General features: G+C 38.4%; 1 protein-coding gene across 2 annotated transcripts in view; it reads left to right on the forward strand.

Annotated features, from left to right (window-relative positions):
- OGFRL1 (opioid growth factor receptor like 1) overlaps positions 1 to 26459 on the forward strand; it is an 86222-nt gene that overhangs the window by 10380 nt on the left and 49383 nt on the right. For both annotated transcript variants that reach the window (XM_050314710.1, XM_050314711.1), the window contains exon 2: positions 26059 to 26235. In XM_050314710.1, the coding sequence (XP_050170667.1) occupies positions 26149 to 26235 (87 nt within the window). In that variant the 5' untranslated portion in view covers positions 26059 to 26148. The remainder of the gene's footprint in view (positions 1 to 26058; positions 26236 to 26459) is intronic.

Here is a 26459-nt window from a genome sequence, read left to right on the forward strand (position 1 = left end):
TTTTCATACCAGTCAGTTACTATCTTTAGTTTCTGTGCTGATAAGTGAATTTTATTGTAGAGTAATGCAGCGTTTGTATGAACGTGACAGGATTGCTCAAGTCTCTTGGAGAACAAAACAAATGCAACAGTGGAAGCAAGTTGCCCTTTTTATACGCCTTTATTTAATTCTTACTGGATGTAAAATAATCAACATAATTCTAGAAGCGTAATGCTTGAACAGAAAATACGCCTGGCTGTTTGCAAATGTTGTTCCTCTGTTGTACTTTATTTCATTAAGTAAATACTTACGAAAACAGACCCGTGTACAACTGCGGGCAGCAACACAGCAACAGAAGTTGTAGTGATCTTAACTAACCTGCTTGGAGGCCTCTGCATGTTAATAATATAAAATAAACAGCCAAGGAATGTGTATTGCTGTTGACAGTAAGCGACTGTAAACATCCTCGACTGGAAGCTGTGAAGCAGCAGATGGGGCTTTCAGTCGGATGTTTGCAGCTGCCAACTGCCACAGACGTCAAGAAATGTTTGACACCTAAAACATAGTTGTCTGTTTAAAACTTCTATTAGGTTTACCACAGACATACGAATTAGGCCAATCTTTTCTACCTACTGCTTAATATTTCTTGTGATGTCTGTGTCTGAATATCTAGAAGTCATCCAGTCTCTGATAGGAAAAAGCAAAAATGAAATCAGTTATATTTTTAACTGCAAATTCAATTCTAAGTTTTCAGAGCTGCTTGGTTCTACAGATTGCTTGGCTTCGTTTCTAGACTCCACTAGAAAGTTTTTACAAGATTGTTTCACATCTTTATCATCTTTGCAGTGGCTCATTTAGAATTTTAAATCCTAAGCCATGGAGGAAGCAATCACTTACAGGAGTCCTGCAAACTAGAAATGCACCAATTAGAGAAACTGTGGAGGATAAAAGCATTAAAAAATTCATTTTTCCTGGAAGAGGCCCAACTGTGCAAAATGATGGGGACGTCAGGGAGATTTCTGTGGCTGGGTTCACCTCTGACGTATCACAGCATCTCAGCTGTTTGAGGTTCAGTGATTTTCCCCCTTCACCCTTTCCATTCCTTCTCCTTCCCTCCTCCCTTTACAAAAAAAAAAAAAAAAAAAAGAGGAAGTTCTAAAAGCTGATTCATACTTTTCTAGAAATCACTTGAAACAATTTCAAGACTCCGGTCATGCCAACTAGGTTTATGTGTGGGTGGACCCCGGTGCTTAAATATGACCCCAGGACATAGAGAACAGTTTATGTGATTGGGACGGTACTTAATCACCATTGCTGTCATACCAGAAAAAGAGCAGTGAGGTTGTAGCACATAACTGATTTAAGTTGATACTGAAAGCACTAGTGTATTCCCTCTTGAAAGAAGATATGTGTCTGCTTGGTATGTGTGTTAAATATCTTTGCCTGTGGTAAAAGAGTTTTGTTGTTAACTTGTTTTTTTCTTGTTGTCAGTATCCTTTTTTCTCAAATATGTTTGTAGGCATGTTTATGTAAAAGTAGGAGAGGACATAATCTAAACATTAATCTGTCCCTTTACATTCCACGTAAGAGACAGATAACCAAAGACTTTCTGCACTTTCTGGCTTTTTTGTAAAGAAGCTAATGTCCTGCTCAGTGTTCCTATAAAACATTATTGCCATGTAGGTAGCTAAAACAGTATCTGCAATATCAAGAAAACATGCTTTATGTTTGAGGAAACTTCACTAATCTGTGTTTTTGCAAATAGCTTTCAGTGAAGATTTGTACATTTACCAGAGGTTCAAATTCTATTGTATTTCAGTAAGGCTTGAAGATTCCTGTTAGGATTAGCACTGTACATCATCTTGTGCTTTTATTGTTTGTAGTAAAGTATGGGCTCTGCTAAAAAGGATTTACAGTCTAGTTCAAGACCAGTGGCATGAAAGTAGAATCCAGATGATGTGGACAGGGGTCAAATGGAAAGAGCAAGAGGAAAACCCAGGGGACAGAGGGATGGGCTGAAGAGTAACTGTCTGTACATTTATAGGTGGCTCTGAGTTGTTTGCTAATTAAAATGTGGGAAGACAGAATACATATCTTCTTAGTTATTTATCTGGCTGTAAATATCTTGAAAGATGATGGTTTAGTTGGATGGTATATGGATTTGAAGTCAGGACAGACACTGATGAAGCTGCAGTTTTAGGTCGGTTGTTTTTTCCTCTGCAGGTGGAGGAGGTGAAATGGATAGAGGTTTCCAAAAGCCTTTTCTTGCAGAACTAAGAAATATTGAAAAACTTGTAATGAATTCAGAAAAAGTCAACAAATACACCATTTGACTTAAAAGAACTGCAAATTTAGTGATGTACTGAGCAAGTTCAGCCAAGTTCAGGGCCAGGGTACTTGTTAGAGGTGTAGCTTATATGCATTGTAGAATTAGCTGAATTTTTTTGTATTTATAGCAAAAAGAAAATTGGAATTACTGGCAACAGCCAGGTTATATTTGTGATGATAGAGGTGGGTGTTACTGTTGACAAAGTAGGACAGTAATGAACAGAGCCGTGGTTCAATAATTAACAAGTGTTTAGATGAGTGCTTCTGCAATGTTTCTGGGCTTAAATCTGGTTTTGTTGACAACTCAGAGAACTTTCTAAGTGACCTTGTAATGCAATTTACAAGACTTGTATGCACTTGAGAAATGCCATCTAGACAGAGAATTCTTGACATAATCTCCTCATCTGGAAAGCTTTGCAATAGTTTTGAAGAGGATTGAGCAATAGGAGAGGACTTGCATAGGCAGAGTATTTAATATCAAAAGCATTAAGTACCTCCTGTGAAGATTTACATATTGATAATATTTGTGCTTTGGCAGGAAATTCTTTTAATACCCTTTCTATTACTCTTCTTCCTGAATTACGTACTGTCTCAAAGTTCAGTGTGTTTCCTGTTGGAAAATGTAGTAGTATGTTGGGTCTGTTTTCTTCAGCCTCTAATCTCACTATATGCACATGAGGAGTTTTCTTCCAGAAAAACAACCTCAGAAACATAAACTGCTCTTCTACCAGCTACCTCTTAAAACCTGCTAGTGCTAAACTTCAGAAGAGTTTATGGTGGTTGGACTCTGGCTGCATGCCAGGCACCCACCAAAGCCACTCTGTCACTCCATTCTGCAACTGGACAGGGGAGAGAAAATGTAATGAAAGGTTCTTGAGTTGAGATATGAACAGTGAGAGATCACAAACTGAATACTGTCGTGGACAAAATAGACTTAACTTGAGGATATCAATTGAATTTATTACCAGTCAAAATTTGAGCATAGGGTAATGAGAAGTAAAACAAACCTTAAAAACACCTCCCCCCTACCCCTTTCTCCTTCCTGGGCTCTTTGTCCTCCCCACCAGTGGCGAAGGGAGATGGAGAGTGGAGGTTGCAGTCAGTTCATTACATGTTGTTCCTGACGCTGCTCAGGGAGAGGAGTTCTTCCCTGCTCCAGTGTGGGGTCCCTCCCATGGGAGACAGTTCTCCAGGAAATTCTCCAGCATGAGAGAGCACAGGCTGCAGTTCTTCACAACTACTCTAGCATGTGTCCCCTTCCATGGGTTGCTGTCTTTCAAGAACAGCCTGTTCCAGTGTGGGTCCCCCCCCAGGGTCACAAGTCCTACCAGGAAAACCTGCTCTAGCATGGGCTCCTCTCTATACAAGTCCACAGGTTCCTGCCAGGAGGCTGCTCCAGCATGGGCTGGAGCATAGGGTCACAGCATCTTTTGGGTGTCCACCTGCTCTGGTGTGGCTCTCTTGCATAGGCTTCAGGTGGATCTTTGCACACCCACAGGCTGCAGGGGAATCTCCTCTCTGATGCCCAGAGTGGCTCCTCCCCCTCCTTTTCCACTGACCTTGCTGTCTGCGTAGATGTTCCTCTCACATATTCTCACTCCTTTCTTCTCTGAGCCAAATTACTTCAGCACAATTACTTTTTTTCCTTCTTAAATGTTATCACAGAAATGTTACTACCTTCTCTCATTGGCCCAGCCTTGGCCAGTGGCGGGTCTGTCCTGAAGCCTGCTGGCATTGCCTCTGCTGGACGTGGGGAAAGCTTCTAGCAACTTCTCACAGAAACCACTCCTGTAGCCCCACCTCTTCACCCTCCAACCCCTGCTACTAAAACTTGACCACACAAACCCAGTGCAAGACTGTTGGAGCAGTGGTCCTCGTTTTCTGTTGAGGCTAGAAGCTGGCTGCTAGCGTTGTCTTAAATGCTGGTGCATTCTGTCTTACCTGGCATCTGTTGAGGTCACTGTACCCCTTGGAAGACACCGTTTGCTTTCAGGCCCTGGCTTCCAGATTTGGGTAGGTCAAGTCAAACCCACTTCACCCCTTTACTGAATTAATGGATATATTCTTAAAAAATAATCCATCAGAAAAGAATTTATCCCCAGCTCTGTTTGAATGGGAAGAGCAGTTCTTGTCTGAGGGGTCTTTGTTTTTACTCTGCTGAAGTTTTGTCTGCAGACCAGGAAGGAGGGAAGGAAAAGAGGAAAGTTAGGAAAGTCGACCAGCACTACTTGTGTGTGTATGCTGTTTATGGAAATCCTCTTTAAAATGACGGGGCAGCTGTTGGAAAAGGCACAATCCCTCTGCCTACATATGCTCTTGTTATGAAGAGAATACAGTTGATGTGAATGGAAAGCTTTCAGTACTGAGCTGCTGTTCCTACTCAAGCCACAATCAAAAACATGTATTGTTCAGATATGTGTTTTAACTCTGCTTGAAAAGTGACACTGTTTAATAGCCATGTTTCTTGGGAAGTTTTCTTTGTTAATTTTATGTGAAATAAGCATTAATCAATGTGCTTGTTTTGTTTAAAAACAAAGTAAAAGAAGATGAACTAATCCTGTATCTCCTACAACAAATCTGAATTGGAAAGGATAGTTCTTCTGAGTTGGGATTAGGCATATAACTGTTTTCCCTTTAAGCAGTTATTTATAGATCAAGATGCATGAAATCACTCCTTTTTTTTTTTTTTTTTTTCCCCTACTGATATACGCGGGCTATTTTGTTTGGGGTTTTTTTTGGTGAAGCTTCAATGGTTATTATGAAACAAATAAACGAACAAAGGATATGAGAAGGAAGCCACGTGCAGTGCAGTGACATAGTGTTTTGCCAGATGATAGCTTGAGGCATTTTTCTAACTGTGGATGTAAACATAGCTGCTTTTATTTAACGGTATGTCTCCTAATTTAATATGGATAGCCAGCATTTTGCTTCAATTCTGGCTTCCTGTCATAGGCACTTGATTTTTCTGGTGTGTAAATTGGAAATACTTTCTGTAACTTTGTCTTGTGTTGCTGATGCATTTTCCTCCCCCCCCTCGCTTGTATGCCCTTTGATTAATAGAAAATTAATTTAAGAGTTTCTGCATATAGCAAGGCAAGATATCAGTGGAAGAAAGGGATATTGCTCAGAGCAGTTTTTTTGCAGTCTCTTCTGTGCATCCAGGTGTATTTCAGTCAATAGTTGGTCCATCAGCATCTACCAGGAGCTCTGAGCAGTTCTCTTCATTGCGCTCCTTTTCTTTTTTTCCATTTTGTGTAAGGACAGAGGATTTGCATTTAGCTCTCCAGGATGCTGTGCAGAGATCCCTTGTCTCTTTGCTTTCACCATATCACTCCTCTCCTCACCTTCCCTTGACTCACCTTTATTCACTAGATGCAATTAAAACTGATTGCTTTTGTCTTGAAGGCCATCGCAGCCTGTATATGAAATAGCTCCCACATCCAGTTTTTCTGTAATGCTGTTCTCTGTTACTGATCTGAACTTTTCTGATCATTTTCAAACTTTTTTTTGCTCAGTCTAACAAATAAAAGGCGAATCAGTCAACGACTTTTCTTAACTACTTTGTTGTAGTAAAAGCTTTGGGAAGAGTTTGTGCTCTCTGCTGAAGGCCCTAGCCTGTTAAGAGATCTTCTTACAGTGATGTTTATAGTACTTTTTTTTCCCTCTTGCCCTCCTCACCTTCTGTATACTTTGAGAATAGGCTTAATATTTCCATTTTGCAGTGTTGACTTTGCAGAGTTGATAGCTGCATTTCTGATGTGTGCTGCTACTTCTGGGGAAGTTGTCTGCTTTGTTCTGTGCAGAAGAGTGAAAATGTTTTACTTCCTCCAGAAAAGTTTTCACCATTCAGCATAATAACTTGTTTATCCTTTATGTTCTTCTCTATATATTTTTATATACATATATATACTTGAACATGATTGTATTAAGAAATTTCACTATTTGAGCCTGATATACTCTGCTTTGTATCTTTATTTGTGTGTGTGTACATATGTGCATACACATGCACATACCTGTGTCAGGGAAGAAGAGGCAAAGGAAGCTGTGCAAATGGCTCGTTTTTTTCCACTCGTTGCCTAGATGTGCATGCTGAGCAGAGTAAACCAGCCTTGCATTCTAGAATTTCTTAATACAATTAGTCTCAAGAGTTCTGCTTGTAGTTTATTTATTATATTATCACACAGAATATGTGCTCATCTAAAACTCTTGCTCAAAAATTAGTGGTTTTAAAAAAATAAAACGACTGAATATTTTGTTTACATTAAATAAAAATGCTGCTGTTACTTTAGAGCAAGGATTTTACTACTGTGTCAACAATTTAACTTATGGAGGCTAGAATGAGCTGTGAAGTTCCTCTGTTTTGGTTGTTGAAAGTTATGTAACCTTGAAGCCTTTCTTACATATCTGATGCGATTCTGGAATTCATAGCAGTGATTAATTCTATAACTATAAATGTTCATCAGTAACATCCTGAAATGTTTTCAAAACATTCAGAGGGGTTTTTGACAGTTTAAATTAAGCAATGGTGTAATAGCAGAAAGCCTATGTGAGACAAATTTACTTACTATCTCTTTGAAATTGTACCTGCTATGAGGGTTTTTGGTCTTTCATATGAGTAGTGATGTCCCTTGAGACACTCCAGCCAGTAATTGGAGCTTCTATGTGATGCATGGAAAGCAGTGAAAGGAAAGAAACTAGCTTAGGTCCTAGACTTACAGGGCAAGGGCAAGACTCAGCTAGCAGCAGTGGGGAAAAGAGTATGAAGTGGCACTCAGATGGCTCTGCAGGATTGGCACAGTGTTCTGCCAGCTAAACCTCCTCCAGCTCTTCTTAGAGAAACTTGCATGTGCAGCATCCTCCTCCAAATACTTGAAAGACACAGGTCAGACTCGTTTGAAATGGCTATATATATTGTGCTTGTTAGATGAGGCCCTGGGCTGTGACCCTGCAGATGTACGGTTCTGAGTTCTCTGTGGCTCTAGAAATGATATAGCAGCCATTTGGCAGGTCTCCGTGAAACAGTGAAGTAAGAAAAGGTTATTTGCTTATTTTCTGAGCAATTAAGCTTCTTCACAAGGAAACAAATGGGAATTAACATTCTGAAAATAAATATGGTGGTGTCTTAAGCTAGAATACTACTGGATATGTGATTTTCTGTCCTGTGGTATGTTTGTGTGGTTATCATTACCTTTGATTCCTCTGTGGGGATCCTAATTGTTCATGGAAGTTGGTAGGAAATACCTATAATATGGATTCATATTGCTGAACTTACTACACCTGTCGTGTAGTTAAATATGTCCGAGCTGGACTGTTTTAGGCTTTTAAGGAATAAGGAGAGACCCTTTAACAGGACAATTCTGTATGATTTATTTTAGATATGAATTTAGGAATGGCATGATTTGTCCCCAGTTGCCCTGCTTATTTCTCTCCTTTAGCTTCAAAGTCAGTCTAGGATAACTACTTCAGCTGTGGATATCATGGCTTATTATAAAAGTCCATTTGTGGTCAGATGAATAAAATATTTTTTCCTCAAAGGAAAAAATTCAAAAGGTAGAAAGCTTTTGAACAACACAAGGGGAAAGATGAAATGTGAACAGAAAAAAATGTAATGCTTTTGAATGGCTTACAAAAATCTTACTAGTTGTGGAAGAATCCACAATCAAGGGAGATAGCAAAGATAAAAATATCTGAGAATAGAGGTGGAAATGGCGCTTAAAAATATTCTTTCCCTTTCTCCTGGCACAAGAAATCCCTAAATAGATGTCTGTCAGCTTTTATTCCATGAATATAAATTAACAGATAATGAAGCAATGTATAAAATTAGTAAGCAAATTATATGGATGGAGGGAGGACAGCTGGACAGTCAGAGAAAGAAAGATTTTTATTAGAAACAAAAGTAATTTTAATATTTCATGACCAGGTAGTATTAAAATTATAGAACAGTGCCTAAAGACTATACTCTATAGATTTGTCAGGTATGTGGTTTAAAAAGCTGAATTTTTGTCAGATGCAAATGTTGATGGATTTCTTTCCACTTTAGCGGCCAGGAGGATGTTTAACAACAGCTATTAAAATAGGACATAGCTTAGAAGATGCCAGTAACTTGTATCAAGGAATGCAAGAGGAGTAATATAAGAAACTCTGTGGATTGCTAATCTAAAATTAGAGTACTTCAGATTACAGATGGAAACTAAGTTGTGCCAGGTCTTAACTGGGTGAGTAGAGTGTGCAACTGCTTATAGACTGTCAGCTTAGCATGGTTTTGCACAGAAATCCTGAAATAGGACTTGGACCAAAGCAGGTAAGTGGAGTAGATCCTGCCGGGAAATGGAGCTCATTTATTATTTTTTCTTTTTATTTTATTTCATGTTAAATCAGGCAGATTGATAGCCTCATACAAACACTAGCCTTTGTGATGGTTTTCAGGATACTGAATTTGGCAACCCAAACATCCTATAAAATTGACATAGTAGAAAGTATAGATATGACATATCTGAGGGATTATAATTTGGTGATTAGATTTAAAACTATCAATGAAGAATTGTCACTGAGTTGTATGTTTCCCTGGGATGGAGAGGCTTTGATTCTTTATCTTCTCTTGGTTTACTTTTTTGTTGTTGGTTTATCTAGAGGAATCCACAGGTATTTTTGTTATCTTACAAGTGGATTAAATATTGGAAAGGTACAGTAAAGATAGGAACGGGTCATAGAGTAGTGCACTTGTATCTCTTAGGAAGCACGTTGGTACTGTTTACCTTGAATATAACCAAAATATATATGTATACACATTTAGAAACCAGAAGTGTAGGGTATGTTTATACTTGATTTTTCTGTTTGTGAAAAATGCATTATAGGTACCTACTGAATAATGGGTTAGAGGAGTTTTAAGAATATGTGCTTTTAAAAGGCAAAGGAAAGAATTGTATGAAAAGCTGTGCCTCCAGGATGAATATATATTATAACAGTGAGGAGCTAGAAAAATGTAAGCCTGAGCAGTATTTCATATTTTTCTCTAGTAGTATGTTCTTTGAGGATAGTTGGGCCATGGCTATGACCAAGTATGTAGCTTATCTATCGTGGGGTAGCATCAGGAGATGGGGGAATGGAGGGAGATGCTCAGAAAAAAAAAAAAAGAAAAAAGGAGAAAAAGCAAGCTAGTAAAGCTGACAATGTGGAATGGACAAACAATGGAGAAACAGAAACAAAACCTTGAAAACAAGTGCTGCAGATAATGTTTTTGAAATACTTCAGTATTTTCACTCCAGGTTTTGAGTCAAACAGTAGAGCTTGATTCTGTCAGGCAAGCTATGTCACCAGTGTACCTCTGATGCATCTGATCAAAAGCATTCCTGCGTGCCTCACTGACAGGGTGGAAGCAGAGCACTGACTGGCCCTGTGGGGAGTGAGGGTAGGGACAACAGTGTGGGAGGGATCAGCCGAAATTAACTAAAGGGGTCCTAAAGGGCTGTAACTGTTTGAGTGAGAGAGAGATTGAATGCTTAATCTCTTCTGAAAATCAAGCCTTGAGGATTTATTTCCATGCAGTCAGCAAAGAATGCTGTGTTTGTCATAAAATGTAGTTGTGCTGTTTTGACTCCTGAAGTAGATCTTCAGGGTCATCCTACAGCTCATGTTGGGTAGTATTTTTGAAAGGGGCAAGAACTTGGCTATATAAAAATAATGCAGTAAAAGTGTCATTTGAGAGTTCAGAGTTGTCTGATCTCAGACCTGAAGTAGGTGTGCTATGGATTACTTCTAATACTTCAGCATGCAACACCACTATGAGCTGAGGCTAATATATCAAATTCCTAAGTCAGTCAGTCTCTGATTCATCTTTAAGTGTTGTTCCAGGTCTTCAAAGTAAGCCAAATCCTCTACAGCAACAAATGTATCTATTTCTCCGAGCATATTAAACAAGTAAATACGTCCAGCAAAATCTAAATGCAGTTTGGCAAGCCAGGATAATGCTGGCAGTACTTGCCAAAATTGCCTTGGCAAAAGCTCTTCTGTTTTCAGTAGATTTGGAATAAAATGTGACAAAATCTCAGCTCTCTCTCCATGGGAACCTTGTAACTCTCTTAAATATTCCTAATATTGGGTGGATTCTGTGTAATAAGTATAGCTATAGAAGCATTGGGTGCCTGGTGGTTTCCTTGCACAGTGTCCCTTATCTCTGAGCTGTGAGAACTGGGTTATAGCTACATTAGCAGAATCATTCCAATGCTTGTTAAATAAATGGGAAGGAAAGCAGAACTACTTATGCCTGTAAACGTGAAGGGACAATATTTTCCCTAGTGTTTAAAAGTTAATGGTTGTTCTCTCCCAGTCCAGCCTTGGTGAAGGCCCTTTCTTCTCTTGGAAACAAATCCCAGAAGATGGAAGAACCAAAAAACGATGGAAAGAAGGCTATGCCAATACCCTCCAGTATATTGGTTTTTTTCTCCTTCAGACTTCTTGTGGTGCTGTTAGTAGCATAAGTAGGCATTAGATGCTACTCTTTCAGTATAAGCTGTTTGCTAGCAGTGGGGAGCAGTTTGAGGCATTAGTTAAGCTTTCTAGGCTTATATGACAAGATGGAAAATAATATTTTTACACTTTGTTCAAACAGTAACTAGGTAAAGAAATATAAATAGATGATGGCAAACAATAGCATTTGGGACATGAATAAGTTACAGTCTAAAGGGATCAAGAAAACTGCCATAGAATTTGAAAGTTGTCACATGTCTTGCTTCCTCTCCTGTTTATTTTTGAGTTTGGAATTGCTGACCTGACAGAGTAGAATATTCAGGCTGTGGCAAGATGCTACTGTGGCCAGAGATGATGCCTAAGATGGATGTTCAAGGCAATTTAAATGCCAAAAATTGGACAGTATCTCCCTCTGGAGGTCTTTAAAGGCATCCTCACGCATGGAACTTGTATTTTAGGAAGACTGCATCATTAAGTTCCTAAACCTTGGAATTATCCTGGATTGGGTAAGATCAGGTGGTCATTTCTAACCTCACCCTGCATGTTCAGTAAAAGCACAGCGTATGACAGAACCAGACTGATGACTGATTGAATGGGAGAACTAACCTGTTCTGTAAGAGTGGGGTTTATGCACCATAGTAAAAAAAAGTTGATTAAGGCAGTTTATGCAGACCAGGTTATATAGAAGTTTTTGGCAAAAAGGTTCTAGACTAATCTGGCTAGTGGATAAGGGATCTAGAGAAGAAATTACATTTGGCTGCTTCTTTAAAAGATGGGACCCTAAAGTAGTGACTGTGAAGGCCGAATCTCTTACATAGCGCCAAAACCACGATAAATAACAGTCTAAGAGTATTCTACAAGTAATATCTAAATTCTTGTCAATTGTCAAAAGAGTAAAGGATGCATTCTGTTCATGACTGATGAAGAACATTTAAGTTTTATACTTTTGCACCAAGTTTCTGTGCTCCCTGTCTTCCTAGTTGGTGAAAATTTCTTGGTAGAGTCAGTGGAGCCTGGATAGTAGCCCTCTGGTCTCCTACCTAAACCTAGTGCCAATTAGGATCACTAAAACGTTGGTGAAAATTGCATAAGGCCACTGGAAGTGAGGTGAAACTCTCAAGGAGCTTAAACTGACAGCAGATACCTGTGTCTAGGCACTGAACTAACCCCAAGCGTTTGCTGTAGGATAAGCTGAATCTTTCTGTAGGCTTTTTGGACTGTTGCAGAAGCTGTGTCTTTATATGGTTTAGGTGTCTGAGAGAGTTGAATCCTACCGTAAATGTCTTTGTCTTATTCTTCTTGAATCTGTAAATAGATGGGCATACCTGTTTGGATAAAACCTGTGTAAGAAGTTCTCAGAAGAATCAGGATTTTGCCTGACAATGTCAAAGCAGCGTATTTTTTTATAGATCCGTGCAGTGTTACATTGTGGTGAAGTGTTGACAGTGTACAAAGCTAATCTGGTATTTCATTCCCAGAGTAAGTCTCTTTTCCCTTTAGTAAGTCTTTCAGGATTTAGCATGGCTTTTATTCTTTTTGAAACTAGATTGTCCCTGCTGTCTGTGGATGTTTTTCTCTAGATCTGTGCAGAAAATGTGGGAGCTTTATAAAGTTGCTAACACTGTGTTTGTTCTCTATCATCTGACAGCCTTAAGACAGGAAGCTGAAGGGTTTCAATTTCAAGATGGATCAAGTGGAGCATATTGGAAACCTGTAAACAAGAAGTCTGATCTCCCCTCTTTTTCCCCTTAAGTCTGCACCATAGCAACTATCTACACAGAAGGATTTCATGTCTTGTATAAGGAAATCTGTAAAGAAACCTCGTTGTTCTTTTGTTCGTTTCTGTCACAAAGATATTTTATACGAATATATCTAGTGCTGTCCTGCAAAGTTGGGTGTTTCATTCCTGAGAGGAACTGACTGTAGATACCAGCTTTGTTAACAGATCTTATTTTTCTGTTACGTTTCCTTCCATGTCAGTGTGCTGATCTGAGAATCCGATTGTAAATGAGATGTGAACTCATACTGAAAAATAACATGAAAGTTTCCCAATCTGAGCATTTCTCCTCTACAAGAGGAAGATCTGCAGGTTCTCCACATGTTAGTAAAATGGAATTAGCAGGTTTTCACAAGTTATTTAAGTGGAATGAAATTGGTAGCTTTAGGAAAAGGAGAATGTGGTAGGGTTTGAATAACTAAAATTTGGTTCTTGACACATTTTTGCCTCAGGCATTTTGCAGTTGCTACTTGTGAGAACAGTGTTATTTTGAAATGATTTAGATCCTCTGTCCGTGTGGTTTAGCTGTTATACTGCCAAGTGGACATAATGTTAAGGGGAAGAAGGAATAACTTTCTGATTAAGACACAGACAAAATGTTGCAAGAATAAAATAAAGGTATGGAAATAATCTTCCTTGCAGCAGTGTTAGTTGAACCCAGTTCTAAGCCTGTCTACTACTTTTCTGTGGTTATACATGTGGCTTTTTTCCACTGCCAACTTAATGTTTAATGTTTGTGAAGGTGCTCGCACAGCAGGGCAGAAGCTCAGATATTCCTACCTGGGTACATACCTGGAGGTACGTGTGGTTTGCCTTGCGTTCAAAAGTGCTAATTGTCTACAGCTCCTCTTGACTATGTAAATGTACTCATTCATCATAGCTAGAACAGATTTAAAATGTTTCTAAGAAAGATGTTGGTGCTTTAAGTCACTCAAGCTTCTGGCACTTACTGTCTGATGTCATAGGACGTGGGTGACTAGACTTGGTCATATCATTGTCAATGCTTCTCTTGTAGAGAAGTTTTCTAAACTGGTGGCAGACAACACTTGCTGGGTGTACTGACTTAAAGGTAGTGTCATGTGCATTCTCCTCCATGAAAGCTATAGAACAAGCCAACACTCCTAACTGCATCTGTAGTGTCTGCTGTTTGTTTTGGATACTGGTGAGGCATCTTTGCTCCTAGAGATTCAATAGCTGCTAATAAAACACATACAGTTCAACTTGTAATATAGAGATAAAGATTTTTTGCCTTAGAAGCAAGTAATTTTTAACTTTCCAAAGATGTTTCTGTGGCTGCAGCAAATCTGTTCTGGCATGTGAAGTATATGAGTAGAAACAGCATGTGCTAAAATTGCATCATGAACTAAATCAGGGTTGTGACATACATCACATGTTAAGAAATAGTTTGCATTGAATTTCTTGAACTGTCTTACAGAGTATCTTAAGGAATATCAGTTGCTTACTGAAAAGAACATTTGAAGGTATAGATTCTCTAGTTTTCATTGTAAGCAATAAATCATCACTTTGATTTGATTGCATTTTGCCTCATGTTGCTAATACTCTAATTTGCTGGAATTGATTTGTAGAATCATTTTTCTTCTCCTTGGAGAGAAATATCAGCTGGTGGGATGAACGATTCTTTAAGCTGACCAAAAAAGTAACTAACATACCTGAATGCAGTAATACTTGGAGGCTAGTATATATTACAGGCTTTTACCATGGTTTGTGTCAGCTTTCATTTTAAGCCTCCAGGCACTTTAAATAATAAGATGTAAAATTGAACATCATTCTGAAGTGATAAATTGCAGAGTCACAGAATATTTTGGGTTGGAAGGGACCCACAAGGATTGAGTCCAACTCTTAAGTTGAACTTAAATGAAGGGCCCATACAGGGATGGAACCCACAGCCTTGGTGTTTGTTAGCACCGTGCTCTGACTAACTGTGCAAGTGGAGATTGAATGAAGCGTGTTGCAGAACTCTGCCTAACACATCAGTTCCCTTAGTAAGAATGGTAGAATTGCAATGGTAGTAAAAAATATCTCTAGAAAGGAAGTACACAAGCTGCTTACATCCCTTTCTTCTCCCTTTAATACTTGGCAGACTTTCATTTCAGGAAGTTAGAATGGGGTCTATCTGAAATAACTAGCTGTCTACCCTCATCTTCAGCCAGAAAGGGCACAGGCAAACTGTAGACAGTTGCTGGCTTGCTTGCTTTATTTATTTATTTAAAATTTATTTTCTTTTTTTTTTTTTTTTCCTATACTGTGTCCAAACTTTCCTGGTGTTTTAAGCCTCGGGAAAGAAAATGAAGCCTCTGTCCACTATTTGGTTGAGTCTAGAAAAGGTTTCTTTCCTTTGTAAGAAGTAGCCTGCTAATTTTTTTACAGAGAGAAGATCTGGAGGTGAGTAGCACCATTTCGTGTTAGCATAATGATTCACAGCCCTGAACAGGGCAACAGGATGAGATTTAGCAGCTTCAACGTGGGAGGAGGCATGGAAACTTTAAAAAATATTATTTTTATTACCAAGCCATTTACTTAAGAAAAGTCTTATGCTGGAGCCAGCCTCTGCCCTTATCTTCTGCAGCTGACCCTCAAGTTTCTTCCTTCCTGATTCTTGGATGGAACCTGGATATTCACGTTGTCTCTGACACTTCTTTGCCTCTTGCTTCCTACCAGTTGTGTCTGTCATAGTCCTCAGGCAGATTGTAGACTGGAAGTGAGGAAAGGCAAGAAAAAATGTGATGCATTTTCCTCTTATGCCTGCTTGCCTTGTCTCATACCTTGATCATGTGATGATGTAAGTTTGATTCATAGGCAAAATGGATGCTGAGAGCAGCTTTCTGCTCTGTTCCTGTGTTATTAACTGTGAGATTGAAACCACTTCAGTTACCAGATGGATTGGGTTTTCAAAAGTTGTAATTCTCATAAACTTCTTGAAACTTAGAGTTTATATTTATATATCCTCCTCTTGGATTATAATTTTCTGTATTTATTTGTTTAAGTACGGGGTACAGGGTGTTCTATTTTGATGTACTATTTTTGATGATCACTGTATTGTTCCACTTCCTTAAAATAAATAAAATAAAAATAGACTAATACTTAGCAGTATACTAAGTGGTGGAAGGTTGATACTAATTAAATCAGGTTGTCAAAGTGCATGTATGAAGAATTACAGATGGTGCAGAACATTTGTAAATACTTCAGCTACCCTTTCTATTTTCACAAAGTTGGGGCAGGCTTAAGTTTTTCAGTGTTAAAAAAATTAAAACAAATCCCACAACAAAAAAAGTGTTCTTTTATATTGGCACTACTTGGGCCCCTCATTTGTACATGTGTAAATCAGGCAGCAAGAGGAGAGGTGGGGATGGAAATACAGAACTGTTGCTAAGTTGGTACCTTTCAGTTCCTTTGTTCAGCATAAGATTTACTTTAACCACAGTAAAATAGATGTGGTTTTTAAGGAAGCCTCCATATAAAATAGCTAAAAAAAAAATGTATCAACGTTTGACTAATGCTTAATTTACTACTTTTTCATGCAAAAAAAAAAAAATCCTGCTACTTCTTTTTTCCTTCAGACTATTTTTGTTCCAAAGTATCCGAATCTCTTCTATTGGTGACATTGCTGTTTCTGTAAACACTGTCCATGGGCTGGCTCCAGGACTCTGTTTGTTCTGAGCAAAAGTTGGGAGACTCCCTTCCAACAGAGGAAATGGGACGATGTGTTAAGCTTTTGCTGGAGATTGTTCACATCCACAGAAGCTATATCCTCTGCAGGAAAACAGGGCTTGGATACATGCCACAGCGTGTCCGTGATGTTAATGAGTAGGAGAAACTGTGTGTTCACTGCCTGCTTCAACAGTAACCTGCTAATTCAGGGAAGGGGTGAGAAAAAGTGAAGTTTGATAAAATTTAAATGTGACACTTAATCCTGTTAGCACACAGAGGGAAAAGCTTTTTGTTATGTGGAGGGGAGAGAGAGGAGCTATTGAATTTACCTGAGATCTATGCATCAGGAAGAACCATATCAAATGGGATCTGGATCCATGCCTTGTTTCAAATGCATGTCTTTGCCAAACAGAAACCTCAGCTGAGTTTCTGTAAAACTGAAGTCCTACTTGTTTTCAACCTGCAGCAGCTGTTGTTTAATACAGATGAGCAACTCGATCTTCTTTGGTTGCTCACATGCCATAGTGATGAGCCTCACTGAAATACTAATAAAGAAGTTTTAAGTTTACTGCCTATTTAGTAGAAAAGAAGGTACGTTCACATGAGTTTTTTTGCAGTCTTTATGGCCAAGTGATGAAATTATTGCTGAAAAAATATTTTTTTTTTCAATTTCAGCATTGCTACTTCAAGTAATGCCTATTGCTGCTCTCCAGTATTTATTTGGTGTTGCTTATTTGTCAGCCTGAGCCTAAAATGGTTTAAGTGACTTCATAAGTTGTCAGTCAGATGTTCAGTGTGACTGCAGCATGTTGTGGTGCCGAGCACCATGCTTTCTGTGAAATCCCTGGAATAGTTCTGGATCCAAATATGTAGATTAACCTACCCATGAATGGTTGAAGTGTCAGGCGAGGCAGTGTTGGTGCAGCTGGTAACCCAGTAACACAAGTTTGTTTATTAAATCTTTTAGTGTAGGCAGTTGTGAAGAGGAGGACTGTGAGGATGGCTGGGGACTCAGAAGCTGCATTTCTGTTGAGACACAAAGTAGAAGAAAGCACAAATGAGGCTTAACAGAAACTGTAACATGGGTGACAGATTAACCTCGTGTGATACTGGAGATAGAGAAGATGTCTTACTAAGGGCAAAGATAATTGCAGACCTTGATGGGCCTTGACCATGACAATAGCAGGTGTTTGATTCAGCTGAAGGGGCAAGTAGCCCTGTGAGTATGTAAAGAGACGACTTCTTAGAGTATTCTTTCTGGCAGTAGTTTTCTGAATGTACTGCAGTCACAGCAAGATATTTGCCTTTCTTTCACTGGAGAATATTGTGTGAAAGCAAACTTGGAAGAGGTTTGGATGAGGTGGAAAGATAAGGATCAGTTGAAAGGACTTCAATTTAGATTTTATGCATAGAGAATCTTCAAAACTAGGTGTTTGGCTGGGTCTGTGCAGTTGTGAGTATTAATGATGTGTTTGAGTTGACAGGCATGTTTTTCCTGAAGTGATGGAGAGATGAAAAAAGATTGCATGTGTGCCATTGGACACAGATTTGGAGTAGAGGCAGTTTTCTGGACTAGGTTCACAATGGGGGCAGGCTTTTTTTTCTTTTATTTGCAAAGTAGACCTTCCAGGGATTGAATGGGCTCCAGAAGAGCTTTTAATGATCTTCACTTTAAAAACAGATTGAATATCTTCTGAAAGGGAAGGAAGGAGTGGGGTAGCAGGACAAAAGAGCTGGTTCTGGACTGTCATAGAAAAGATGATTGACAACTCAAAACACACAGGGATGGAACAGTGCAAATATCTTTGGACTTTGGCAAGAACACTGTCAGCTAAGTTAACCCGAAGAAGATCTAGGATGAAAGCAGAAAAGTGAAATTTAAGGCAACTACTGTGCTTAGAGATGAACTGAAAATCTGGGTATTTAGTGAAGAATTGAGGGATCTAGGGTGAGGAAAATAGCTCAAGGATGAAAATTCCCTAATAATGCATACTTTTTCATTAAACTTATTTGTAAATCCTTGAAAAAGGGTTTTCATTAAAAACAAATGAACCAACAAAACTATTTTAACGTGGTTATAGTTACTATAAGCCATTAGCAATAGGAAATGCGTTCTGCATTGTTTAATTCTTTTCTGTGAATTTAATAGAACTCTTTAACCACTAGCACCAAGAAAAATTGAATGTACAAGTGTTTCAAACATTCTGCCAAACCTCATTTCCACTTGTCTGTATAAAAATGACAGCATTTCAGGTTGGCAATTACCCTTTATTAAAAGCATCTTTATCTAGAACCTTTTTCATTAAAGAAAAAAGATGCATCCACCATTCTCCATCTGCATAGTCACTGAATACTGCCATATAGCTGTTGAAATGCCAGCCTTTGTCAAAGTCTCACAGCTTGAATGCCATTTGCTGCAGTTGATGCAGCAGCAGAGCTAAGTGCTTGGTGGGTGTTGAGGAAATGTTAGAAGCTAGCTGAACATAGTTCAGGTAATATGGAGAAGGATGCAAAAACCGCTTTGAAAGTCAAGGGTGAACTTTTAATTTAAAGATTTTAGGAAATTAGGTTGTGCTAAATAGGAAGTAACTGTAGGCTTCTTTCTACTCAAACTTTGCTGCTGATGTGAACTCTTCAGTAACTTCTAAATGCATCTTTGCAATTTTGCTCCTGCAGAAGCTGAAATTCTTCTTTACCTTCTTAAAACTTTGATTTTGAAGAAGCTAGATTTCCCAGAGGAAAGGAGCCGCCTATTCTTGCATAGTGTGCAAGCTGGCTGTTGAGTCATGTACTCTTGATATAATGTTCTTGAGATTTCCTAAGTAGTGACTGGAATAGTACTTGTCACCTGGACATAGTGAATTCAGAATGAGCAAGTGGCACGTGTAAAAGTGAGACACTTGGGTTTGAGTTTTGCGTGTTTTGAATGTGAAAAAAGTGGGAGAAAATAGACTTGCAGAAAAACTGTTGTAGAAACAAGTGTTTACGTGTAGAGAATTTGAGGAAGAGAACTTAACAGAAAGAAACTATGAGCCTCAAGGGTCTTTGTTACAGTTAGAGCCAAGATCATGAATTAAAAATTCCAATTTGGAGAGTGCACCTAAATTTCTTCTTGTTTTAACCTGACAAAGACCTGCAGTTGTATGGAACAAAATAGGAATTGTGAAAGGTTTCCTGATGAAACTCAAAAGCAAGGTGAAACACGCTTGTAATTTTTATGTTTAATTAAGCACTTAGTCTGGTTTGCAACAAAACTTGCCTTCCCTCTTTAGTGTGTAGATTCCTCCAAGGGAAACTTCCGATACTGCGTGGCTCACCTGAATTGAAAGGAGATTTCAGGGCTTATTTTAGATATTAAATTAGAGGCACTCTTCCTTTGGACACAATTTGGATGGCATTTTAAATGGTTTGGGGATTTCCCATGAAGCATTGTCCTTCAGCTTTGGTTTTTGTATTTGCTGCTGCTCAACTTATGTGTAGTTTGTACTCCATATCCCCTTCCAAATTGTAGGAGATAAGTCTTTCAGGATGCTGTCTGTCTCTCTGCTTTTTATTTCTCTTTTTATATGAATATCCCAAGTTATCCAGCTGTCTATGTTAAAAAGAACATAAATGCTCAAAAAAAACCTCTGTGTATCTGTACTTCTGTTACTCTTCCAATTTTATTCAACCTGAGGTATGAAACCGTGCAAAGGAAATCTAAGAGTGTGGTTGTTTTAAAACTGAAGCTGAAACCTCAGATCTGTGCTAAAATGACCCTATAAGGCACAACAGAGATATTTCAGTAAGTTCTCTTCCTAGCTGTCTGTCTAAAGCATTAATTTTCTGTTCACAGTTTTTAACTTAACACTTTTTTTCAATTATATTCTTTTTTTTAAGCTCTTTACATTGGACCTAAGAATATACCACTGAGTTGATTGCATTTGATAAGAAAATACAAGAGATTTTTGTAAGATTGCACAAAAAGCCGGTGTTAAAATTTATAAACATGATTTCTTACATTACTCTTTTAACTAAGAAATGAATTGCAAACAGTTTTCCTAATGTAAATGTCCATAGGTCAATGTATACTGCTTTGCTTACCTGCATATTTCACACAAAATGGGAATCAAGATGTTGCCAACATCCATTGGTTCTATGTCAAGCAAAGATTTTAAATTAGGTTTCTTAATCATTTGACAGTTCTTTTTTGGTGTTTCTACAATTCTGGTGTTCTCTAAATACATGTTTTTGCTTCAAAGACAGACTTGTTGATTGTGGTAGGACAGAAAGCTCAATCTATAAACTAGCAAAGCTGAAAATTCTTGCTGAAACTAAGTAATATAGATTGTGTTTGGGATGGGGGAGTGGTTCCTTTCCTTTTTTGATTGTTTTTAATTTGTGCATTAATGGTCTAAAGTAAGTTCTGCTCTTTATTTAAGTAGCCTGTGAAACTTCTCTAGTTAACAGCTTTAGTAGCCAGGTGTGTAACTGAATTTGGACATGAAACAGCAAAAATGTTTTTATGCTGAAAATAATTTCTACTATCAAAACATTTTAGATTTTTATATTTATTTGCATGAAGAAGTGAGATAAAGGGTGCTGTTAGAAGTTTCAAAGCAAAATCACATCATCTGAGGATGCTTTGGAGACACTTTCCTTTGCAATTCTTGCGAAAAATCAGAGATGGGGAGAAGGTGGAGGGAGCCTCTGCTGTAGCACAAGGACAGACATGGTAATGCTTGTTTTGCAGAAAAGCTTTATTTAGCTTAGCAACCTCACTGCTAAATATTGCCTGACACTTTGCAGCATAATCTAAGGAGCTATCTAAAGCTATTTGGAAACAGAGGGAATGGGAATGTGTGGGGCCAAGATGAATGCCATAGTTAGTCTGACAAGCATGAGGAAGGAAGGCACTGAACCTTCCTTAGAGATTTAGTATCGAGCTGGTTCTTGATGTCCTGCAACAGTAGAAATTTATGGCTGTTCTTACAGCTTTGTTGTTTGTTTTTTATTTCATGTTGATAACATGCAAATGAGATCATATGTCAGGCCCCCGGGTCTGCTTCTCGATATGAAAGGGAGAATTCCTATTTCATGTGGCTGTTTCCATTCAGGACTGGTGGCAGGGCTGGATTTGTGTACCTGGACAGTTGTGGGAGATGTTAAATAAATACCTTTATCAGCCTTGAGTAGAGGGTGGAACTAGTAATTCTCTAGGCTGTACTGACATCTGGTGGCAGTTTATGTATTTATATGGAATTTGAAATGCTCTTCATTCAAAGGTGTCTAGAATCTGCTTGCTTTTGTATTTTGATCTATTCCACTGTATTTTGCGGCTTCTATGTTGTGGCTGTTCTTCTCCCACTGTGTTGCTTCTGACTCTCAGGGGAAAAAAGGTTTAAAATTATTGAAACTAATCTCTCTTCTACCCAGTTTAAACGTATACTGACTTTGATTTCAGATTTTTTTTTCTTGTGTTTGTGTTATAGCAGTTACATGAAAAAGAAAACTTTAGTATTTTTTCTCCCCTCCCTTCAAAGAGCTGCAAGGCTCATGAAGAAAATGAGTGGGATAGGTTTCTTTCTTTGAAGCTCTGCAGATGCAGTTGCTAAAGGATAACACCAAGATTCACCTCCGTTTTTAAGTGTTCCCCATCAGACAGTGACCCTGGTGTTCCTCTTTACATTCCCAGATTCTCTTTACATTCCATTGTTTCCACAATGGAACACAGAATGTTCAGGATGGGAAAAGCCAGAATTCGTCATAATGGGCTTGAAGTAGTCTTAGAACCATGCCAGGGTTTTTTGGAGAAAGTTGGACCAAAAGTTTTTACTGAAGCTGTATACTCTTCCAGGAGCAGGCAGGTGAGAAGGTAAACTTGGCAATTTTGAGGCAAAGGCTGCTTTGTGTACAAGGAGAGCAGCAGAAGTGACAGTTTTTCAGTCTTCACCGCTACCACACAATGAAGACACATGAAAGGAAATCTAGCTAAGCTTGAAGGATACCTGCCACTTTGCCTCCTCCTCCCAAGTCCAAATCTCAATTCTTACTTCAAACTGGCCTGGCTGTTTACTATGGATATTACTATCTGCTCTAGAGGAGTGGCTTTCAGTGAAAGAGGTAATTTGGGAATATCTCCAAATGTTAAGATGACACAGTCTTTACTCCAGGACTCCACCAGGCAATGAAGGAAGAGTTTTAAATACATTGCAGTCTTCACTGGGCCTGCTGCTTTTTAAACTGTCTGTATTCAGAAGGGGCATTCAACACAAGTATTTTGCCCCTCAAGTAGGTCACTGCAGGTGGATGAGGTAGTTTCTTTGTAGGTAGATTTACCTTCCCTGTGCGTTATAGATGTTGAAGAAGCTTTTGGAGACTGTTTTGAACTTTTGTAAAAGGCAGAGTAAGAGGGCTTGGTATGTAAATAGTGCCTCATTAGTTTTACTGATGGCATAATATCCATAATGTTCAGTAATACTTTCCCCAATTTTAATAGTGTGTCTGATGCAGAGGTAGCAGAAAGATTAGCTGTTTCAGAGGCCACAGGTCACAGAAACTAGCACAATGTCAGCTCATCTGACAAGGCTGTAAAGGTGTTAGACCTCACAACATATATAATTTTCTCCCTATTTACAAACAGGGTTATTTTTCTTTTTTTTGGTCATTTGTTGTTGAGTGATATAATTGAGTGGTTCAGACTATAATAAATATTCTGTAAAGTGAGCAGTGAGTAATTTGCCTATGTTGGCACCCAACTTCTTTTCATTACAAGAAATTAAATATCCAACTTGATAAAAAGGGAAGAGAATAGGTTTTCAGTCCCTCTCTTTTGTGCCTCCTTGTGAAATAAAAGTGAATGAACAAATGCAGTCTCTTTATAGTGTGGCATTTATTGGGCAATTCATAATCCATTCTTTCCAGGTGATGGCAGGGCAGTGCTTCAGTTGGATTTTGGGGTTGCTAGGTTTTGTTGTTGCACTACATTCTTTTAGCATTTGCTTCTTTCATAACTCTCTGTACTATATTTTACAGTCATATCCCTCAAGTGTAGGACAGTGAAGCCAAGAGAGGGAGAGCAGGTTTTAAGATTGGGTAGATAACTGTATCACTAACACCTTGCCTCTTGGAAGTCTGGGAGAGATAGCTTTTTTTGCAGCAGCAAAAAAAATCTTTAAAAAAATCTTCAAAAAAAATCTTTACTGCTGTGATAGCTTTGATGAGATTGTGATCACCTGTGTGGCTGCCTGTGCAGGTAGTGCCTGCCCTTAGATCCTTCAGCTGCAGGATTTTAGCCCAACTTTGTGCAGGACTTGCTGGCAAATCGAAAGCTTTATCTCTTGTCAGACACCTGCAGAAGTACATGCTTTGCAATGAAAGCTGAGGCAGGCGGGTGGCTGCTGTCTGGATGCCTAGACACAGATGAGGAACTGTGCCTAGCAAGTGGTAGGCATCTATTTTGGCAAAGAGGTGTGACGTATGTAACTGCTTACCCCTCCCCACGTATGTCACCTTAGACGCGTCTTTGGCTTCATCAATACTAGTAAAAGAAAGCAGTCACCTCAAACGATTTGGAAGTCGAAGGCAGTCAGTAGAGAAGCAGTAGAAATAGAGTGAATGTGTGCTTAAAGTCATCATTTAATTGCTGTCATGTTCTCCTGTTGCTCGTTTTGACTGTAGGCCCTTCAGAATAGGAATTACTGTGTTGAGTATAAATGAAGTTCTTGCCGGAAAATTTCCTTAAATTGTTTGAAGTTATGACTGTCTGGTGCACCTTTCAGAAGCACCTCTGAAATACATATGTAAAACTGACTTTTAAAGTCTCATGTCACTTGTGTCATTCATTTAAATGCTGGAGCTGAAGAATATATAATCAGTTGCAAAAAAGTTTGGGATTCTATGATTCTGTGAGACCGTAATACATGGCTTAGCTTTTATTCTGATTTTTTTAATCTGAATTTCCAGATTGTTTTTCTTTCATGCGTTTATTTCCCTGTCACTGTATCATTTGCCTTGACAGCTCTTCTTTCTTTTGTGTGCTGACAGTATGTTGCCTGTTACTGCACTGGCTCTCATAAATTTTCTTGGATATGAGGCCAACAGCTTCAATAGTTCACAGGCTTATTTTGAAAACAGAATTTTTTTCCTGCTGCAGAAAAAAACCCGAAGCTGACAGTTTGTGGGTTTTTTCCTGCTACTTACTTTTTAGCAAATACAATACCTATGCTTTCTGAATTTGCATAGTTGGTGTTTTGGTTTTTTTTTCTTTAGGACATACTGGATTATTGGGAGAGGGGTAATTTTTTGTTTACATTATTTTCCATTTATTAAACTGGGAAAAACTGTTTTAGTGTTAGAGTCTAACATAGGTTAATATTTTCCAAGTCAACTGTCTGATTTTAAGCCCTGAAATTTGAATTGTACAGGAAAAATATATAGTAAATAGATTTTCTAACCAAGAGTAATAAAAGATGCACATCAAGATGATATTGTGATTGATAATGTAATATAAAAAAATTCATCATAGCCATTAGAGGATCAAAATAGGATCTGTTAGCAATAGAAATATCAGATGCCTGTCAGCTAAAGATTGAGAGTGCTATGGTAAATTCAGTCAGGGACTACCACATTATTTTGACTTTCTTTTTTAAAGTGCTGAAGTGCCTTCTGCAAATCATACTTAAGCTGCAAAACCTTGAATGAGCAATGTAAGGTGTCTAGCTGCAGTTCATGTGGGATTTCAAAACTGGCCTTGCCTCCAACAGGCCTGGAACTAGGTGACTTCCTGAGATGTGTTCACACCTGGGTTATTCTGAGATTTATGCCTTTTTCTTTTCTGAAAGAGCAGCTCTATCATTTTCTTCCTGCACTTTATTCTCTTGTTTCTACTGCTGGATTCTTTTTTGAGCCAACACGAGTCTTTTCTGTTTCTTGCAGTTACCTGGCACTCTGACTGGTGTGACTGCTTGATTAAAGACTGGGATTTTCCTCTTCTATTGTGTGCCTTAGAGAGATCCAACCCATGGACCCCATCGACATGTAAAATTGGTGCAGTGTGTTAGGAGAAATGGATCTTCTTAGTGCAGAACTAGAATAGGTTGTTTAACTGCTGACCAGAGAGATGATTTATTGAAGACAGACAGCTGGAGAAATAAAACTTTTGATTCTTTCAATTTTAGCCACCTTTGCCCTTGAAGTCCATATTATTTTCTAGTAGACTAGGAGGTGAACATGAGCTCTACCTTAAGATTTATTTCAACTTTTCAGGCTCCTACAGATCTCTAGTCCTTCTTATGCATGGTCAAGTGGGGTGTGCAGTTACATAGTTCCCTCTTTCCTGTTGTTTTTTTGTGTGGTTTTTGTTTGTTTGTTTGTTTTGTGGTTTTTTTGTTTTTTTGGTTGGTTTTGTTTGTTTTTATTGTTTGGTTGTTGTTTCTTTTTTATTTTGTTTGTTTTTTCCCTTAGACGTGATGCATTTAAGGAAACTGAATATTTAATCATTTTCTGAGAGGAAAATACAGTCTCAAACCTACCTAAACTGCTGTTAACAGTCATATGTTGTTATTTAATCAAGCTCTTCAATTTAACAAGCTGTGTCTTTAAAAGTATTCTTTTCCTCATAGTATTCAAAAGTGTCCCAGAACCATCATTCTTCTGATAATTAAAAATACGCTAGATATTGTAGGCACTCCTGTGAGCAAGCACTTTAAGGTACTGCTTTTAAATTGTGTTAAAAGCTTGAAGTCCTTTGGAAATTAAATTATGGGTTTTACTTGTGGAATGCAAAGACCGTTTTTCTGCTTGTTTGTTAGATTTTCTGTGTGCACTCATTAAAATGGTGAATTCTCTGTTTTCTGCAGGCACAACTTCAAGACATTCAAGAGTACTTGGGAGTGAACTGGCAGTAAGCCTTGCACTACAATGGCAATAACACTGGCTGTCCTCTGGAGATGTTGAAGCTCAGCTTTATTTTGAACTTCTTTCTTAGACGTTCCAATTTTTTCACAAAGGATTCAACACTGATTTGGATTCATATGGTATACCATAGTCATGGATATGGATTTTTTCTTCCTGTTACTTGACATCTGCATGTTTCCAGCAGTCAGTGAAGGAGTCAGTATGAGATCTGCTGACATTTGGTCTGTTTTCCAGAGCTCTGAGTGACAGGTATTGTAAACATCCTACACTCTCAGCTGTGGAAACTAAGAAAGCTGGGAGAAGGCTGTTTACTCTTCCTGCCTTGGAAATCGTCCAGAGGGCA

The sequence above is a fragment of the Myiozetetes cayanensis genome, unplaced genomic scaffold (assembly GCF_022539395.1).
Source record: "Myiozetetes cayanensis isolate MyiCay16 unplaced genomic scaffold, myiCay2020 scf2-11, whole genome shotgun sequence".
Classification (NCBI taxonomy): Eukaryota; Metazoa; Chordata; class Aves; order Passeriformes; family Tyrannidae; genus Myiozetetes; species Myiozetetes cayanensis.